General features: G+C 41.4%; 1 protein-coding gene across 1 annotated transcript; it reads right to left on the bottom strand.

Annotated features, from left to right (window-relative positions):
* Positions 1-11,779: 11,779 nt before the first annotated feature.
* On the bottom strand, positions 11,780-21,044 carry LOC136748923 (uncharacterized). Its single transcript, XM_066702933.1, has 6 exons — positions 21,007-21,044; positions 15,689-15,759; positions 14,167-14,327; positions 13,709-13,800; positions 13,013-13,109; positions 11,780-11,968 (listed from the first exon to the last, which is right to left on the bottom strand). Exons 1-6 carry the CDS (start codon positions 21,042-21,044, stop codon positions 11,780-11,782), a joined length of 648 nt encoding a protein of 215 aa, XP_066559030.1.
* Between the last annotated feature and the right edge of the window lie 582 nt (positions 21,045-21,626).

Below are 21,626 nucleotides of genomic sequence, written 5' to 3'. Positions count from 1 at the left end.
GGGCTACGATGGAGCTGCCGTCATGAGTGGCAAGCACTCTGGTGTTTGCAGAAGAATTCAGGAGGTAGCAAAATATGCCTTTTATGTGCATTGTAAGGATCACTGCTTAAATCTTGTGATTGTGGATAGTGTTAAATCGGTGACTGAGGCAGGTTGCTTTTTTTCACTCATGCAGAAATTACATAATTTCCTATCAGGATCTTACGTGCACACAAAATGGCATGACATACAGAAAGAGATGTATGGTGGTCAACCCCGTGAAATGCCTTCATTAAGTGACACCAGGTGGGCTTGCAGATTTTCAGCCTGTCGCAATATGCTTGATAGACTTCCAGCAGTGTACCGTGTTCTTCAGCAAATTGGGCAGGAAAAGGACGGTGATCGGGCAACAGATGCTCGTGGTTTATTAGCTCAACTTGATGTTAGTTTCATTGGTGTTCTAGTGACATTCAACAAAGTCCTGGGACAGTCCAAATTTTTGTCGGACATGTTACAGTCCCCCTCACTGGATCTAGCAGCAGCAGTCACTCTTGTAGAATCATTGCTGGACACATTAGAGCAATACAGGAGTGAGGCCTATTTTGAGGCTATGTGGAAAGAGGTTGAGGAAATGGCTGTAAAATGTGACCTCGGCTTGGAAAAGACTGAGAAGAGGCAGCCAAAGATGAACACACGATTGTGTGATTACATAATAACTGCACCATCTGGTGAGCATAGAGTCAATAAAGATGATGGGGAAAGCTTTAAGAGACATGTGTACTACACGGTGTTTGATTCAATGGCTGGTGAGTTCTCTAGACAGAACTAGACAGTTCTCTAAACCCAACTGCAAAATTATGAAGGGAATTCCAGCACTTCACCCACAAAGTGTTACCTTTTTACAGGAAGAGGCTCTTTTTTCCTTTGCAAAGATTGTTGACTCAAATGTAGTGGACTTGTCAAATGAGATGTATCAGATCAAGAGAGTGCTGGATAGGAAAGAGAAAAGTGGAATGCAGAGATTGACCACGCTCCTTGATTTTGTTGCTTTTCTGGAGCCTTTCAAAGAGGTGTTCCATGAGCTTTTCAGGCTTTGCAAGATTGCTGTAGTAATACCGGTAAGTAGTGCTTCTTGTGAGAGAAGCTTTTCAGCTCTAGCACTTATTAAAAACCACTTGAGGACAACCATGGGTGATGCCCGTTTGAGTCACTTGGGTGTCCTAAGCGTTGAATCCCGACGGGCCAGGTCATTAGATTTGGATGAATTTGTCAGGCGTTTCAGCTCCAAGCATAGCAATCGGAGAATTATTCTTTTTTGAGGTGTGTGTATTTGTGAATGAGCAAGTGAAAAAAATTGAGTGAGAGAAAGATAAAGAGAGAGAGATGTTTAAGCTGGGAGGTGCAAGTTGTTGCTCCTACTACAGTATGTTAATGCTGCTTTGCATGTTCAAAATTGTTTATCTCATCAAAAAAGGGCTTAAATTGCAATTTGTTTTTCTGACAATGTGAAAAAGATGAGAAATAAGAAACAAATGTTTAGGTAAATATTTCCACACTGTGAATTGTATTTGGAAACCGTGTTATGGTAACATACGTACATGTTAAAATACCTCTTTTTCTGTTCTGAATTTGCTGTGCTCTGCTGCACTTTACCTTATTGTGTGATTTATGCATTGTGTCCTTTATGCACAGTATAAATAAATGAAAAAAAATCATTAAGAACTTTACTGGCACATATTTTTTTATTAGAGCATTTGAAAAAGGAATGACTGCCGAAGTGTATTTGCACCATACTGAATAAATTATTTTGTGTGCTTGAATGTCCCCTTTACTTGGCCCCTGAATGTAACATGTGGCCCCTTAATGGCCCCTGTTACAGCAAAATCCTAGAACCGCCACTGAGAGTGACTGACTTTCAATGGTATTACCCCTACTCTAGAGGGTTACATGATTAACACTACTAGAGTTAGAATTCACCTAACATAAAACTACAGCAAATGTTAATAAGAATGTTTACAAAAGAGAGGAGGCCATTCGACCCATCAAGCTCGTTGTGTAAATCATTCAGTCAAGAAATGCAGTACAAAAGTTTGTATTTACATTTCTTCGTTTTCTTTTACAATATTGTAATAAACCATTAACCATGGACATGTGCTTCAAAGTTTCCATAATACTTACTTTAGTGTCTACATTTCACAAAGAAGGCTTGAAAACCCACATGCCCTTGTAATCACATTACATGTAAATCACAGGATGTATTGTATTCAGTAGCAGTGTAATTACATAGTATTATCAATGTGAATGTTTAGATTAAACAGAATGTCATTGTAGGCATGACATGGAACTGATACTAATTTAACAACATATGAGTAATACATTCTTCTGTCTAGAGCTCAGTTAACAATTCATTTTACAGAACAACAAAAAAGTGCTGAACTGAAATAAAATTGAACATCTCGCTGGATTTGTGACTCTTGAAGACTGAAGCTGGTCACTCACCAGCTTTCTAAACAGAAATGTTACAATAAACAAATAAACTTGTAATAATCAGATATTATCATTCTCAATAAATGAAGAGTACATCAGGTATGTCATGGAAACCAAAATCTGATTATTTTATTTATGTCAATTTCAAAACATTGGAGGATGGAAGGGGTTAATACAATGCATCATTTTATCAAGGTCGAGAGAGGTTTAGCTCAGGTTTCAAAATACTGAAGTGCAGTAAAAAAAAAAAAGTAAAGGCTGTCATTAGTACTAAGAACATTTATCAGTGAGGGTTAGCATGGTATCTTAAAAAATCCTGATCACATTGGGAATTCCTATAACAATCAAACTAGCAAAAAGTAAGGCTTTCAACAGCAGCATAAGCACTTTGAAGATCAAAAGGTTTGTAATATCAGAAACTGCCAGCTTTCACAACTTTCTCTCCTCTGCCACCTGAATGTACCTTAAATGCATGATGGTGCTCATAGAAATGTTCTGTTAAAAGCTTGTCCACAAGAAAGTAAACCACATTGTCAACTAAAAGTATTTTAGTGATTTGGCAAAACACCGGCATCTCAAGTTCCATCTCATTGCAAATTACCAAACCTGGTCTGTACGCTGTTCCATCTATCTTTACCCAGTTGGTCACATATATAAGTGTTTGCATGGTAACCTGTAAGGTCCCTGCCAACTCCTCACCATTACATAATTCTTCCAGACATACTCTTTTCAGTGGTCCATACTCTGTGTGTTTCAACGGTGAGGTTTCCCCAAAGAAAACCTATGGACATCTGATGACTCTTTGCAAGGGACTTAGTAATGTTTTTAAAGTTCTTTAGTGTATTCTTAAAGACTGTGTTTCGCCTCAAACCTCATGCTCCACATATGTAGTAAGGGACCTATTTTTTCGTATGCATGCTGGGTAATGGACCATAAAGTGATGTTTTGGTATGAGGTTCTTATGTGGGTACAATTGTTTGAACAATTCATGATGTTCAATTATCAAATACTTCAGATGAACTGTCATGCCTTCAATAAGAAGACGACAAAAACACTAGGTTGATTATATGCAGCAAGAGTAGGAGCAAATTCCAGTTCCCATTTCCCTCAGGCACCAAATAGCAAAGGAAGATTTCGCACGACACAGATAGTCTGAATTTAAATGGCGCCCTAAGCTATTGCCACTGTGTTCCAAATTCACCTTTGTTGGACGATTTTTGCATTCTAAATACCCATAGTCATATGAATAGGTTCTAAAGAGCAGGTCACACTTTGAAATACGGGTATTCAAACAGTAGTTTCATTTCGTACTGAGCAACTCCCTCTAGAATATCATGCATCACATCAAATAAATAATTATTGCATACATGGAAAAACTGCAGACTATTTAGGGATGACTTTCTTTTAACACCATACACAGTGGAGAGCTGTGGGTCTGATTTCAACTCACTACAATGCATTTCGTACACGCCTTGATATAATTCTGGGTTCATCCTCACTGTAAATGTACTGAACATCAGCCTTTTCAATTAAACATAAACAGAAGTAATGACCACTAAAAGACTCTGCGAAACCAAGGATAGAGTGTATTCCCAAGTTGTCACCTGATACTTGACAAATAGTGCCGTAAACTCTGACAGTAGACATAGGCAGTTCAATACCAGCACTCTCAAGCGTCTTGATATCATTTATCAGAGGCTCTAGGATGGGTTCAAAGCCATATTTCTTCAAATCTTAAGTGTGAAATAGTGACACCAAATGGATGTTCATTAAAGTCGAATTGAATTTTGGCGGCAGGTTTCGGAGCACAAAATAAATTGCACCCAACCACCCATTCAGTGGGTTTGCATTTTCAAAATCATCATAAAACAACTGTATCTGTAAAGAGTTTGGTTGTTTCGAAAACAATGCATGACTCTTAAAATAACTCCCATCACAAAAGTCCTCATAGCCATCTGTTCTCTGTCTATTGATAGATTCTCCAAGCAGTGTACACACATCAGAATTACGGCACATAAACTTGAGTGTTTCCAATATAGGGACATACACAAAAGTGTCCTTCACTGGGACTTGTTCGTAGGTGCCCGATTGTTTGTTTCGCCTAATATCATATCTAACCCCAAGTATCATTTCAATTGGATCAACAACACCCCATCTTTCTTTGAAATAATTGGTTCTCTAGTTTCTTTGTTGAAACTCATGAAGGGTTTTTCAAAATTGTCAAAACTTTCTTCAACTGCAGATCTTGCTGGATTATCTTCAGGAATAAAAGAAAATACATTGTTTAGCTTTAAAGTGCACTTCTGAGGTAAGTTCCTCTAAATCTGAAACAATCATTGACACAATATTATTTGCTACACTGCTGCACTGTAATTTTGCCACAACAGAGACACAAATATCCTTGGAATCTTTTCAGAAAGAATGGAATCATTTATTTCAACACAAGCAAGAGTGTCTAGAGGATCAATTCTGGAAGTGCTTGGCTGATCTGCAAAATCAGTTTCAAATTACTGCTGCTCTACGTTTGAATCACCAGCTTCACCCATAACCTCTTCATGACCATTAGTCAAATGTTTCCTAAAACCGGAATAGGTACAAAACTGACACCTACAACCATCCTGTGCACAAACCAACCTGAACTTTTTAGAAGGATAGAAACAATGGTTAATCCTCAAATGAGTTATTAATGATTGGCAGCTTACATGCAAGCTCTGAAAATGTAAACAGCGAAACATATTAGTTTAGCACTTTAGCACGCAGTTCCCTTACTCTTGGTAACTCACTTGTTTGACCAACATCAATGTTGTAGATCATTGTCTGCAAGAAGGTGTAGACATTGACTAGAGCATCATCATAAGACAGGTTGAAAACATAGTGAGCCTTAAAAATACTGTTTTATTGTTTGTAGTATTTTACATTTTTCAAATAAAAACAATTCAAATTTTTAATACTTATGATTAAAAACTTTTTAAAATCAATTCTTAAAATCACTTAAAATTTTTAAAATCTTTGTGATTTAGCAAGAACAAAAAAAACTTAACTTTAAATAAACAAGTGCACAAAACAACAAAACAAATGTGATTAAAGCAAAACTGCTAACCAACATAAAAGTCAAATACATTGAAAATAACTGAAAATGCATTGGACAAAATAAAAAAACAATTAAAAAGGTAAAAATAAAAAACAAACAAAAAAGGTCCAATGCATTTAAAATTAAATCCAAAACGGACAATGTATTTGACAAAAAATAGAACAAAACTAAACCAAAAAAAACCTAAACAATTTGTGTTTTAAAAACAACTAAATCTTTAAAAACAGTTAAAATTCATTTTTAAAAGTCATTTTAAAAACAATCATTCATAAAATGGTTAAAAGATCTTGGACTCGGGCTCCAGCAGGGGGAACTGACCGTCCCCGGAGGTGGGTCCCATCATGGGATCCTGAGCTCCCCCAGATCTTGTATATGCCAGTTCTTATAGGCTTCCTCCTTGCCCCTCTGATGGACCTCCAGATTGACGTAGTCCCTCACGAGCACCATGCCCCTCCGCGCAATGACAATCGGGTCCAGCTCCTGCTTATTGAATAGACAGATATTCCGTCCCTCCCACAGGGCCTGCTTCACTGCGCAGACGACACGCCACCAGCACCTCAGGGTGGAAGATGTTAATCCCCTGGCAGGACCGTATAAGATCTGCTGGGCGGTCGCCCGCGCAGGAACGGCAAACCTGTGGAGGAACGGAGAAAACAGGAGCCAGACCCTGTAGGCGGAGGGGCAATCCCTAAAGATGTGAGCCTCCGTCTCCTTCCCCAGGCAACCCTTATAGGGGCAGGTGTCATAAGGAGCTATGCCCCTTCTGTGCATGAACACTCGGGTGGGGAGACACCGACTCACAGCCATCCAGGAGACATCTTTCTGCGTATTCGTGAGGCAAACGTGCGTAGCGTTAGCCCAGATAAACCGGCAGGTTTCGGGAGGGAAATCTTCTATCCGGCTGGTCTCCTGGGTAGATCTCATCTGGCTACAGATGGTCTTATAATCCCAGGAGGCCAGCACAACTTTATGGAGGCCTACTTCGAGCGCAAAGGCTCGGAGCGCCCTGTAGAACGGCGGGGGATCCCACGAGTGCGGCCTGGTGTTATCCATGGCGCAGAGGCCGAATGGTCTCAGGTTGCTGGCAAAATAAAAGCGGTTCATGAAACTCACTTTCTTGCCAGCAGCCTGGATGTTCTTGACCACATAGGCCAGCCCCTGCGCCTTTATCAGCCGCACAACGTCCGGGACCCCCCTGCCTCCATCCAGGGTACCCTTCACCATCTGCACTCTTTTCAGCCTCTCCATTTTGCTCCCCCAGACAAACCGAAATATAATTCGGGTCACTAGTTTTGCGATGACCTTGTCTGGGGGGAAGATCATTCCTACGTAGAGGAGTATTGGGAAGAGGATGGCCTGTACGACCAGCACCTTACCAGCCTTCGTCAAGGTCCTTGTGCTCCAGCCGTGGATCTTCTTTTGGACCTTAGATATGGCCTCCTCCCAGCTCCGGGTGCCCGTGTTGGTCCTGTCGATCGTGATCCCCAGAACCTTGATAAACTTCACAGGGAACACGGTCGGCGGGCCCCGGCTGACAGGCCATGCCCTGGAGAGGTAGACCTCGCTCTTGGCCTTGTTGACAGCGGCCCCCGTCGCCCTGCAGAAGCCGTCCAGCAGTTCCTCGACCCTGGCCACGGACGGAGCGTCCGTGCAAACCACGGCCACGTCGTCCATGTAGGCCAGGGCCTTCATTTGCTCTCCACCGGAACCCGGGAGATGGAAACCTGTCACCCGGACGTCCCGGCGGATCGCCTGCATGAACGGCTCCAGACAGAGGACATACAGCAGGGCCGACAGGGGACAACCCTGCCAGACCCCCGACCTGACCGGAAATGGTTCAGTCAGGTGGCGGTTCACAAGGACCCTGCTGCTTAGACCGCTGTAAATGATCTTAACCCATTTCCTCAGGCCAAGAGCGAGACCTATCCTCTCCATGACGAGCTGCAGGTATTCGTGGCCCACTCTGTCGAAGGCTTTCTCCTGGTCCAAGCTGATTAGGATCAGGGGAAGCCCTCTCTCGTTCGAGTAGGCCACGACATCCCTGAGCAGCATGGCGTTGTCGGCCGCCGATCTCCCCCGGGCACCACAGACCTGGTCGGGACCCACGACTTGAGGGAGTGGCCGCTGCAGCCGGAGCATCAGTGCTTTGGCCAGTATCTTGTAGTCGGTGCACAGGAGGCTGACCGGCCGCCAGTTCCTCAGATCTTTTTGGTCTCCCTTCTTGTGAAGAAGGGAGAGGATACTCTTCTTCATAGAAGGGGCCAATCTGCCCTCTCTGTACATCGACCCTTAAAAAGCTCATCAAAAGAGCTCAAGGAGCTCATTCCCTGGCAGGGATGAGGTGCTTATCAACAACGATGTAGAAAGTGTCCATCTTCTTCCAAGATCTTCCCACACAGAGGCTGGCGACCCTCTCTCCCACTGAGATGATCTTCAATGCTTGAACAAGACTAAAACATAAAAAATACAATATTATCATCATTATAACATTGGTTTTGACCAAATATACAGCAAAATGCAAATTTGCCAATATTGTCATATTACCTTATGGAAAGACACAAGCTTGTCTACTGCATCATTCGGATATATTTTAACTTTCTTCCTCCCGGGTGAAGATGGGAGAAGATATGGCAGGAGCAGGAGTGAAGCCATATCACTATCCCAGTCTAAGCCCGTGTGCAGTGGCGGTTCTAGGATTTTTCTGTAACAGGGGCCATTAAGGGGCCACATGTTACATTCAGGGGCCAAGTACAGGGTACATTCAAGCACACAAAATAATTTATTCAGTATGGTGCAAATACACTTCGGCAGTCATTCCTTTTTCAAATGCTCTAATAAAAAAATATGTGCCAGTAAAGTTCTTAATGATTTTTTTTCATTTATTTATACTGTGCATAAAGGACACAATGCATAAATCACACAATAAGGTAAAGTGCAGAAAAAGAGGTATTTTAACATGTATGTATGTTACCATAACACGGTTTCCAAATACAATTCACAGTGTGGAAATATTTACCTAAACATTTGTTTCTTATTTCTCATCTTTTTCACATTGTCAGAAAAACAAATTGCAATTTAAGCCCTTTTTTGATGAGATAAACAATTTTGAACATGCAAAGCAGCATTAACATACTGTAGTAGGAGCAACAACTTGCACCTCCCAGCTTAAACATCTCTCTCTCTTTATCTTTCTCTCACTCAATTTTTTTCACTTGCTCATTCACAAATACACACACCTCAAAAAAGAATAATTCTCCGATTGCTATGCTTGGAGCTGAAACGCCTGACAAATTCATCCAAATCTAATGACCTGGCCCGTCGGGATTCAACGCTTAGGACACCCAAGTGACTCAAACGGGCATCACCCATGGTTGTCCTCAAGTGGTTTTTAATAAGTGCTAGAGCTGAAAAGCTTCTCTCACAAGAAGCACTACTTACCGGTATTACTACAGCAATCTTGCAAAGCCTGAAAAGCTCATGGAACACCTCTTTGAAAGGCTCCAGAAAAGCAACAAAATTCATTTTGAATGTTCTTACTGGTGTATTTTGCATTCCCATGTGCATTCATGTGTTTCTCAATTAATGAATCGTGCTGTGCAATTGCATCCAAGATGGCTAAGAAATTGCCGGGGTTATCCGAGCCTTCAGATTCCCTGTGTCCATGCTGAGAGATGTTTTGAACAGCTGTTAAGAGCAGCACCTGAGCAATGGTTTTGATATATATCTGGTTCTCTCTAACTCTTTTTTCCCTTTCTTTGTTTATTGATTCGATCATGGAGTTTTTTTTTTCAATGACTAATTTGTGCTGTGTCCAAGCAAACACAGCACTTCTGTGATGTTGTGATTTGCAATGATCTCTAAAGCCACCATTTCTGCACAGTGCTTTTTTCCAATTAGAGAACCCTGATTCTGACCTGAATATAGACATTGGGGCATTTGGGAGCGAAAAGTGGCGACAAGGGTAGCAAAAAACAGAGTCTCTAGAGACAGAATACTCCAGCCACGTAAAGTCTTTGTACCAGGTCTCAATGAATGCTCTCTTCCTGTTCCCGTGCTGTGTCTTGGGGAAAACCCTGAGGACAGGTTGCACTGGACCATCTGCTCTGGACTGGGAAATGTCTGGAGAGAAGCAAAAAAATATATATTTTTTTATAACTTCTTTCTGAATTCCACCTTTTAAGTTTCATAATCATGTTGTAGCTTATAAACAGTAAATTATTGTTAATCAATGCATAGTTTGTTAAATGTCCATTGAGAACTTCAACAGGATGAAAATATAGGCACACCATCAGGTCCAGGTGGAGCAGCACAACTTCTCTGCACCGAGCCCTCTGCTAGGCACCGGGAAATGTCTACAAGAAGCAAATGAAAAACAATTAAACATAACCACAGAGTCAGTACCACATACATTGCCTGTAATGTTTCTCTCATCTTATTTAAAATATGCACACAGTAAGAAGATATTAGCTCACCGTTGGAAGCAGCACTATCTGGGGACTCTGGTCTGGGTGGATCTGGAGATTGTGGGTTAAAGTCATCAGGTTTGCTCTCATTCTGGCTGTGATCATCTGAGCCTGTGCCTTCACATAGAGCTAAAACAGAAATATGTGTCACAAAAATAATCCATGCTTCTATTCAACATTCCATCTGACAACTATAAATTTAGTTCTGTTTAAGAAATAAAATAATAAAATGCAATCCATACAACATTAATCATGTTAACCTAGAAAGGGTAACAATGACAGCTAAAGTTGAACTGTATACGTTAATTGACATCAGCGAGACATCAGCATGCATTCTTCTGAAAATTAGGTTAATATGAGCAGTTATTGCTAACTTTTCTGGTACTAGCTGAGTAGCTGCTAGCAGAAACATCCATTTTGGCGTCATTATTTTCAGACCCTCAGCAAGCAGTACATTTCTCCTCGTTGCAATTTCAATGAATACCATTTAATACATTGCATTGTGTCTATCATCTGGCTTTGCCTACATCATGTTTTCTCTGACCTGGTGAAGAGGGGTTTGGGCTACCCTGGTCCTCAGCTGCCTTCTGGTTGATTCTGTCCTCTGACCTCTCCTTGCTTAAACCCTCACTTTGAGTGGTATCATTGGTTAATTTTGTAAAAAACCTCTGAATGGCTCCCTGTGTCTGTCCCTTTTTTTTCATGCTCACTATATCTGCCAAACATGATAATTAACATTATCACAAAGGTATAATTACATACAAGGCGGTTAGTGCATGCAAAAACCATAAGGTTGGCGCCACAGACGTTTGATAAAGTTAACTATAGAATCTTTGCTAGCGCGATCTTAGCAAAAACATGTTAACATTGCTAACAAGTTTAGTGGCTTACAACTTTATTGGTTTACTTCGACAGTGCTTCTTCCACAATTTAGTTAACAAACCTAAAATAAGTAAGAGCAGCAGCTAAATATCCTTTCATATTTTAATGGCAACCAACACGAGGATTTGTGACTCACCAAGAATTGTTTTCAAGTTGGATAACTGTTCTCCCGCGTACTGGCATAACGTCAGAGAAGAATGTTCTGGTATCGCTCAAGCCAAAGCACTTCTTCTTCTTCCTTTTTGTGGCGATTCCCATCGATTTCGCGCATTAATTTCAAGCACTGCTTCTTCTCCCAAGTTACATCGACACATTACTGCTGCAGTGCCGCCAACTGTTTGGGGGTGGAATTGCATCTGTGATCGTTGTGAAGAATTCTCCGGTTGCTCTTCTCATCAATGATTGATGGAACGGGGGCCAATCAGGGGCCAATCACATTTCAGCAGGGGCCAGGGCAGCGCTCGGCGCTCAGCATGAAAAAGACGCTCAGCGCCACGTCACGCTGCCGGTGTTTTAAAATGGCAGCGCTGCCATTGCAAACAATTGAGAAAACACGTCAACCTCAGGAAAAAATGCTTTGGTGGACACACGGCCTTAGGATGAAAAAAAAAAAAAGTCAAATCAATGGCATGATCACATTCAAATCAGGTTTTATGTAAGGCATAGTTTGGACCTAGACCCATTTCATAACTTGCTTTGATATCGATTTAATCTTGGTAGACATTCCAAACTAATATTTATTTCTGAGACACTAATTTAGCAGCCTAGCATTCGAGTCTAGAGCTCTTGCAGGCCATTATTCTACTCCACATTATTCTACTCCACAAATATAAAATAAAAAACACTGCAAATACTGTAACTGCACGTTTTAACATTTCTAATATTGCTTACTGTTTTCGTCGTCATTCTCTTGCTGCTCAACTGACTTGAGGAGGCACTGCAGTTCAGCTGATGATGTCAGAGACTTTGCTTCTTTGATAATTTTGGCCTTGAATACTGTGTCCCACTTCTCAAGTAGCTTTGAGGAAGCTTCGGCATTGAACAGCAACAGGAAGTCTTGATAAACCTATTGAAAAATCAAAAGATCAAAAATATTAAAAGACAAAATTAAGAACCAATTATTTAAAACCTTCAAATTACATTAAAAACAAGTAATCTAGTTACTGTCATGGTTCTCTAGCCCTGACCCTCTATCCCCACTAGAGGCCACCATTGTTCCCCTGCCTTGTCACTCTTCCAATTAACATTCCAACACACCCTTGTGCACTCTTGTTTCTTTCCTCTGCTCCCATTGGCCCTGCACCTTCCATTCTGGTTCCCTTCTTAAACCCCTCACTGCCCTCACTCGGGGCGAAGTGTTGTCAGTTCCACCTGCTTCACCTAGCCGTGCTCCTTGTGCTCCTTGCTTTCTCTCTCGCTCCCAGTCCTGTCTCTCGCTCAGCCTTCTTTTTCCTGACCATCGCCCGTGACCTCGACTACGTCTTTGTCTAGCCCTTTTGTCCTGTCAGCCGCCTGTACGAGCACTGCACCTGGGTCCTTAGCTCCCAAGCCCTGCGGTCCTCCTTGAGAGACCGTGACAGTTACCAATCCTTTCACATCCAAAAACCTTGGAAAGGTTTTGGGGATGTCTTCTGATCTCCCTGGGTTGTGTACCAGTTCCTGTCGATGTCTCCATCTTCTGATGCACTTGTGCCTCATCAGAAGTGTGGACCAGAAATGAAATTGCACCCCTGCATGCATCTCCATCAAGCTGCTGGACATGGTCAGTCTTCCTCCAACGGGTTGGTCCGCCACACTCAGGTGATTTGGCTGCCGAAGTGAGACCCTCACTTTGGCTGGGTCTTTTAGGGTTCTTCCTTGACAAAGTTTTCAGGCACCAAGAGATGTATCCCGTCCCCTTGTCCGGATCATAGAAACGCTCCTGTGAAATACATTGAGGGATGTCAATATACAAGTGATATTGAAGGCTGTCAACTTTGTCTACTATCACAGTGATCAGAGTTAACCACATATCTATACCTTTTCATACGTAACCCAGCTTTAATGCATTAACATTGACAGACATAGATTAATTGTTAGACGTCAACTCAAATAGATGAAGCACACTTACATAGACCTTTGTGGAATATGGATGATCTCTCAGACCAGGGAAAAGTATGACAATCCCTAATGCATACCTCTCTCTCTGTGTACGGGTGGGAATCCTCCTGTAACATACGAATATTACTGTAAAAGCACACACATGAATGCTTGGCACTGACCTGTTACAAGACCCGACTAAATTAAATAGATTTAAAAAAGTAACCAAAAAACTAACAAGAGATTACTCTGCAAGCTGCTCTGCTGCTATGAGGTGGTGCTTTATAAGAATTGAATTAATAAATGGTGCCTCGCACTTACATAGTTTGAAGGTTTTAGGTTGGTTTGGTAGGTGCATAAAACCAATAGGGCTAGTACTGAAAAAAGTGTTTTGCACAACAAAAAGAGAATAACTACACTTTGCTGTGCAATTTGTAGATTTAAGAAAAAAAACTGTAGGGATAGAATTCAGACGTTGCCCTTATAATACCTCACTGCAGTTCCTTGAAATTGCATAAGTTAGTTATTCTCTTTTTTCATGTGCAAAACACTCTTTTTTTCCACCACTTTTACTATTAAATTAATAATAAAATGTTAACATTTCTAAAATCTAAATTTACACACACACTTGACAATCCAAACATTTAAGAGCAAGTCCTGAACAAAAATTAAACTGAACAAGTCATTCCTTAATTGACACAAAACCAGCCAAGTTATCTAAACCTACCCATGGATCTCGGTCATATGGTTAACAAGGATATTCTCCTCGTACTGTGCTTCCTCACCACCTGGTTTCCTCTCCAAAGCTTCTCGAACCATCTATAGCAACAAGAACAAAACACACAATCGCATCAATTTGTTTCCAACTTCTTAAAATTGGTTAGAAATGCAAACAGAACAAATTTGAGGTTTTCATATTAATAAATTAAGGGGCTTGTAGCTTTGACTTTGAGGTGACAGTATCAGTTGCTGAGACGGCCTCAATAGGTGGAGGGGAAGCTGTTTGAAGACCAACTCTTCATTACTTAACTTTAATTATCTTTAATTTTGAGGAGAGCCCGCTTTAACAAAAAGCCTACACCTAGTCAACTGCCGGCAAGATTTAAAATGCAGATGGCTGTAATCAAGACTAAGAGGGCACTGAGACTGTACATTGGCAGTTATTTTATCTGTTTTGTTCTGTACCTGTTTTGCATTTTCTGCCTCAGAAGTGCTAGCTCTGGTCATGGCATTAGGGCTGGTGTTCTCTCCCGGAAATGAATGAACCAGTTCTGTTCTTTCTGTCACTTCTAAGTCAGTTGAGGACAGGGACACGGTTTCTGTGGATGAACCTGGGGTTGAGGTACCTGCAGGCACCAAATGTCAAGAAATACACACAAAATATAACACATCTTCAATAAATTCATAAGACAACATTTTAAAAAGTGGTGTGAAATGATATCTAATGAAAATAGGCCTTCTTCTGGACATTGTAGTGCCAAGCACATGTCTGGGTTGCCTTCAATCAACTCCTGCAATATGTCCTCTTCAACAGTAGTATCAGTCTCATCAAAGATTTGAAGTCTGACACTAGACGAAATTCCACATTTATTTTGGACTAGAGAAAAAAAGGTTATTGATAGTTAATTATACTATACATATCATTGTAAAGCTGATTCTTATCAAACTAACATAAATGTAATTAATGTACGACTACTGTTGCGTTTACTGTTTAATTATATATTGTTCTGCTACACTATTCATTACGTTCTCCTGCTGAGTTCTACATTCCACCCAATAGGTGGCAGTATACTTTATACAATTTACATAATCACATACTGTACTCTCTTGTGGAACAGATACAGGAGAGATAACGAAGAAAAGAAAGTGCAGCCATATTGATTTGGTTCTGAGATTAAAGAAAGTGAATTGCAATCTGCTCGCTCTCGTATTTTATTTACACCATCGGTCACTACAACTACATTTACATTTTTTTACTATACATTTCTAATATACATATACCTAAATAGAAGCATCATAGTTCTGTGCAACAAGCTTACCTTCATTCAAAAAGTCTGCAAATGAGAAGCCTGTAGCTTTATGTACTTCTTAACTCCACGGTATTTCACTTTAACAAGCATGTTGATCTCGCCTGTCTTGTAAGGCAACCCATTAACACATTAAGCTCAGTCTGTAATATTACTATATTTTACATCTATAACTCGCTATTAAATGTAATCACATATGAAAGGCTCGGACCACGGTGTTAATCTGCATAATTCATAGATGGCGTCACTTTAAATATATAGTGTACACATTATAAGGTAATCCACAAAATAAAATAAGTTATCTAGAACAGTAATCATGTTTTTATGTATTGTTACAAGCACATGGTTTATGTAGAGGTATTGATTGCACTTGCATGAAACATGTCAACCTTCCAGTAAAAGTCCCTGACTCATAATAAACTGTATGTGCGGTGACGTTTGCATGTTAACTTTAGTTTGTATTGAATTAAATACAATGTCAGAAATAAATCGTAGTAAACCCATTGATGAATACCACAGTGTTCAGAAATATTAAAAAAAAAGACAACTATACTAAAAGTTATAAATACTAAAGACACAGGGACAACATAACCTTAACATTTGGGTTAACTATAATGTGTCCCTTCTACAGTTCAGAGTTTGCTCTTTCAGAAGAACGATAAATAAACGAGCAGTCTAACTGTCACGGTCTCTCAGGGAGGACCGCAGGGCACAGGAGCTAAGGACCCAGGTGCAGCACTCGTAGAGGCGGCTGACAGGACAAAAGGGCTAGACAAGGACGTGGTCGAGGTCACGGGTGATGGTCAAGAACAAGAAGGCTGAGTGGAGCACAAGGAGCACAAGGAGCACAAGGAGCACAAGGAGCACAAGGAGCACAAGGAGCACAAGGAGCACAAGGAGCACAAGGAGCACAAGGAGCACAAGGAGCACAAGGCTTGGCATTGCAGGCTAGGCTTACAACACTTCACCCCAAATGAGGGCAGTGAGGGGTTTAAGAAGGGGAGCAGAGACTGGGAAGGCAGGTACAGGGCCAATGGGAGCAGAGGAAAGGAACAAGAGTGCACAAGGGTGTGGTGGAATGTTAATTGGAAGAGTGACAGATGAAAGCAGTGAAGGGAGAAAGAAAAGGCAAGGGAACAGTAGCGGCCTCTAGTGGGGAAAGAGGGTCAGGGCTAGGGAACCTGATCGTATATTTTTAAAATACATTGTTTAAATTGAATGCGGTACAATGTCTGCAGACCCGACGGTTACAATTGATGGGCTTTTTATGACGGTTTTGAACTAATATTTAAAAACAGACTGGATAGGATGCTTGGATCACTTAGTTATTAATGGACACCAGATGGGCACGGTGGGGCGAATGGCCTCCTCTCGATTGGCCACTGTCTTATGTTCTTATGTAACTAACAGAGTTAAAACCAGTATCCATTGTTATCCTCAGCCTGGCAGTGGCTGCTGAAGACAAAATTAGCTTTTTCATTATTTTTACAATGATAAAAAAATACACCTTGCCATAAGAAAAAAGCAGAATGCGATGTTCAACATTAAACTGTTGATTTGAAAGTGCAAATCTTTGTAATTCATGTAAGTCACATTTTTGTTGTTTTTCTGTGCTTTCTCACTTTCTAAGAGAATTCCAGCTGCATCAGTGTCCTGCTCCTCCGTGATAGCTTGTCATGTATTTCTAGTTATTCTCGTTGTTGTATTCTTCTTTATTCTTCATGGTTAGAAATCAGATGATAAGCTTTCCCATCAATCCACATGTAGTCCTACTGTTTTCCATTGGTCGATGTCATTTTTAACGCGTGTGCAGCTCTGTCCAGCGATGGCGGCTCGGTGTGCACGGTGGGATGGCATGCACACTACTTCACAAGCTTTCTCTTTTCACGACGGTAGACATTGGATGCATCATCGGACCCAGTGTTCAAAGCGCTAATGCAGCCCCGGCCTGGCCGTTGAGCGCCCCGTGGGACAGCACTATTGGAGGAGGAGGAAATAAGTTTCTCCTCAGAAACTGCAACGCACCATTAAGAAACAGTTCAGCCATTGGCCATGGTCAGAGGTTAAACAAAGCAATCATGTCTTTGACTCTGAAACTTAAGCTCGTTTATATCTGTATCTGCATAGACAAAATATAGACATCATTGTAATGTGCACAGATCTAACTCCCCAAAACATTCAACACACAGCAAGAAAGCAAAAGTATATTCTTACCACTAATGAAAGATGGCCTGCCTGGCGTTTCTCCTGCACAGTCGCATACAGACTGTTCAATCCAGATGCTTCTACAATCTTTCCAAACGGCAGCATTATTTTCTCCCGGCTTTTTCTTTAAAATAACTCTAGCCTGTCAGAGGCTCTCTGCGCTATCACTCCGCTTAGTCCCACCTTCGAGCGGAAGTAAATGCACCAATCGAGGCGAGGCTTTTGAAACCAACTCTGATAGGACAGAACTGCTCCGGGGGCAGAGCAGATGCATGATGTTTCTGATTGGTTACTTGCCTTTAGGACATACATGACACACTTATTTTTGACAGGTTTGTAACCTTGTCGTCCTGCGCGGCTGCGCACACCTGCGCACTGCGAGAATGTCTGAGTGCGTGCGTGTCTCCAACATTGATGGGACAGATGAGCTGCTTGTGTTTGTCAATGTCAATGTCCGGTGTGCAGGATGAGAGGGCCACTCGCATATCAGGCACAGAGTTCAGTCGATTTCTGACCTTTGTCTTTATTTTGTGAAAACTAAAAATCCCATATCGCATGTATAAGTCATTTGTGAAAGGCAAAAGCATCCACATGCCAGATTTATTTATCATATGTATATACGTTTATAAATGGAATAGCTATCAATAAACAAGTGATGGAAAATAACGAAGTGATATAGGCCTAGTTCAGTGCCACCTAATTTAATTTCTTGTACCAGTCTGTGGGATCCTCTTAATTGCTCTCTTTTAAGGTGGATTTCACACATATGTTTTTTTTTCTTTTTTTTTTTCATTTTGTTTTGCGGCATTGTCTCCGATTTAGGAGCAAAGCTGCCTCATCCCAGCTAACACACAATGTTGCCACATTATACAACACAGTGTGTTAGCTGGGATGTCTGCCCTAATCAGTTGTGTGTCTAGACTCGGTGACACTGGTGATCGGGACAGCTTGCTGTCGCTGAGTTCAGTTGGGCGCTCACTAAATAGCCATGATTACAGAGTGCTCTGCGGTAAATTGCCTCATGTGGCTACTAGGCTACTACCAGATATTATTATTATATTTTCACAGAAAACTAGAGAGAAAAATTATATTCTACGTTTTGTTTGGCGACCCATTTTTAACCTCCGGCAACGCACCCGTGGGTCTCGACCCAGACTTTGAAAAACACTGCTAAGATGTCTGCATACCAATGTATACACAAGTTTACACAGTTTATTTCGTAAAGATTATAATCGTTTTTTTCATGTTTATGTATATAAGCATGTTTTGATAAATAATTGATAAATCACAGGCGATATAGCTCGTCTGCCTGTCCTCTGATCGTCTCAGAAAGTTTCTAACATTCCTTGGAAAACTCCTGAAAAAAACTGTTCATGCAAATCTAGAACGACTTAAAGTCCATTTGTAACATTCACCCTGCACGACTGTTAAGTAGCCGCACTGTCCTCCAAACGGAGCTATTACTGGCCTATTTTATAAACATCAGCAATGGTGACAAACAGCAAACACAGGGACATCAATTGTGTCAATTCTTAACCATTGCAGTTTATTGTGGGGATTCAGAATGACAAACAGAAATAGGATAGATAGGAAAGAAACCATGAAATAAGTGAAGTATGGAAGATAGGACAAGAAAAACAACAAACACACAATGTAGAAAACAATTAGATGGATGGATTAGAATGGAGATAAATGGGATTGAAATGGATGCAGTCCAAACAGTAACAAATTAAAGGTGAAATGAACTGTGCTGCAAAGTAACAAAATAAATTAGCAATGTCCAAGTGATGATGAAAATGATCCTGGAAAAATGAACCAATGTGAACAGAATGGAGTGAGCTCACCCAGCAGAAGTCCAGAGAAAACAGCAATGAAGGTTGAGGAGATTGGAAAACTTGAGAGCGTTGCAATGGTCTTGGTGAATAATCCAGGAATGATGAGTGAAGATGAATGCAGCAGTAGTGATTGAAGTTCAAAACAAACAGTGTAACACAACACTCAACAGGATCCCACTAGACACAACAATAAACACCTACATAAACAACAGTGCTAATAGAAACAAAAAAACAAAGTGTATAGATATCTGAATGCACTGTTAGGTTTGATGAAAGTAAACACAATAGAAATAGGAAATCTATAGAACGGATTGAAAACAAACAACAATGGAGTCACCCCAGCTATGACTGCCCTTCACCTGGGCCAGATAGTATATTTCCCACAGTACTTAAAGAAATGAGGGAAATTAACTCAAATATTCCAAATGACACTTATAATGTGCCAATTGACTGGAAGATGGCAAATGTCATACCAATCCACAAAAAAGGGGACAAAACTGGTTTAGCCTTTTGCCGGTACTGCAGAGGAGTTCATGAGGAAACCCGCTCCCCTGCTTCGTGTTTCCCAGCCTCTTCCCTCTAGTGCAGCCCCGTGCTGGTCAAGCCGCTCCTGCTGCCCCACTGTCTCGCTCTCTTAGCCCTTTACCCCGGTAGTCCAACGCCAATCCCGAACATACAGCTGTAACAAGGACTTGCAGATAGAGGTGCAATGGTTCATGGACTGGGGCAGGGGAATCATGTCAGTGCTTGTCTCAAAACACATAAAAAAAAAAAAAAAGTGCAAACCATACCAAATGTCAATTGTATCAATTGTATCATGTCGAGAGCACTGTCCGACTTCACCACCCTGATGATTTTCGGGGTCAGGGTCCCCTTACTGGAACACCTTCCCCAGGATCTTTTTACCAGTTAACTAGGCACGGAAATGTATTGTTTTATTTGAAAATAAACACTTAAACAATGTATTTGAAAGAGGCAGATGTTTCCAGTAACAATGATCACAGTCATGTAGATATTATCAATAGAATGAATGCAGTGAAGAGCCCAACAATTACAAGTCTTATACTCAGTCACAGACAAGTGGAGTGCAGGAGAAATCAGGAAAATATATTACTAGCACACTCTAAACTAAAAGTCTCCTTTTGTCTGTTTCTTAAAAATAAATAATAATTTCACTACCACACTACCAGTCAAATATATTCTTTTTCTGTTTAAATATATCCTTAGTTACAGCAGACTGGAGAGGGGAGTTCACCTAGTGAAATGACATTAAGCACAAAAGAAACCATGCAATAAACTAAAGTGAATAAATATAAAACAAATAAAAACATTTTTTATTAAAACAAACAAATAAATGTGTAAACCATACCAATAAAACCCATCACATATGTAAAGAAAGGAAAATGGAAAATACTTTTCAAAGAACACAAATAATAAATTGTAGTAATAAGTGATTAAGGAGCCTAATCCCTCACGTGACACCAACTGCAGATTGCGGAAACGAGACAAGATTCTCCTGGATGGTTCTGCTCAAGTGTCAAGTCATGGAGCCTGAGGACCTGAGGCTCTTCAGCTGTGGGCTGCAGCCCCGAGGCTCCCTGTGCGCATTCACAGACACGGTCATCCTGCAGACAGAATCAGTGCCAGTAATACTGTCAGTCACCACAGACACCAGTGTTCTGGACATGGGTAGCACAGGGGAGTACAAGTACAGGTGACTACAGGTGAGCACAGGGAGCACAGGTGAGTACAGTGGAACACAGGTGAGTACAATGGCACACAGGGGGGCACAGGGGAGTACAGGTGAGTACAGGGGAGTGCAGTTTCCTTCCCCAGTAGTGGAGACTTTTCAGTGCAAGACAGTCCCATTATCCCCTTATCCTATTATCTTCTTTTCCCATTATCCCTTCCAGTCTGTAATTCCTCACCACCAGGCTTGAGCACAATGAACCTCTTACCTGCCAGAGGGACTGTGCTGCAGGATGTGCCGGATCATCTTCCCTGGGAACAGAGGGCAGGCTGGTGTTTGTACAGGCGCTTATCCACGCGTGTCATAGAGAGGAGCAGCTATTTTGTGGACAGTGTGTGTGCTGCCCTGCGCTGCCCTGCCAGCACAGAGCCCATGCAGGAGGAGGAGTTACAGAGATCAGCACTCTGTTGTCTCTTCTTCTGTTACGTCTAGAAAACATCCAAGGTTTCTGCTGCTATAATCCGAGCTCATGCCTCTATTTTTATTTTTCTTCAGTGAAGTGTATCAAGGCATTACCGATTACTCTGCAGACTCAGGGCCGGATGGGCGAACCCCAGCACTGCGAGGTTCAGCATCTGTGCAGACTCTGGAGGCCCGACTCAGAGAGCTCAGAGTCCTGCCGTCCCCGAGGGAGGAGGGAGTCTCTCTGTGTGGTCTGGGGGGTCAACAGTACAGTGCAGTGCCTGTGGTTTGACATCCTGATAAATAGGTGGGGCGGCTCTGTGGAGAAGCACAGACTGGGGAGCAGCTTAGAAACTCACTCAATAAGCTTTTAATGTCATTGGCCAGAAATTAACATTAATCTCAGCCTTTGTTCTCTGAGCAGTT

Source organism: Amia ocellicauda, chromosome 4, assembly GCF_036373705.1.
Source record: "Amia ocellicauda isolate fAmiCal2 chromosome 4, fAmiCal2.hap1, whole genome shotgun sequence".
NCBI lineage: Eukaryota > Metazoa > Chordata > Actinopteri > Amiiformes > Amiidae > Amia > Amia ocellicauda.
This window is presented reverse-complemented; position numbering and strand designations above follow the sequence as displayed.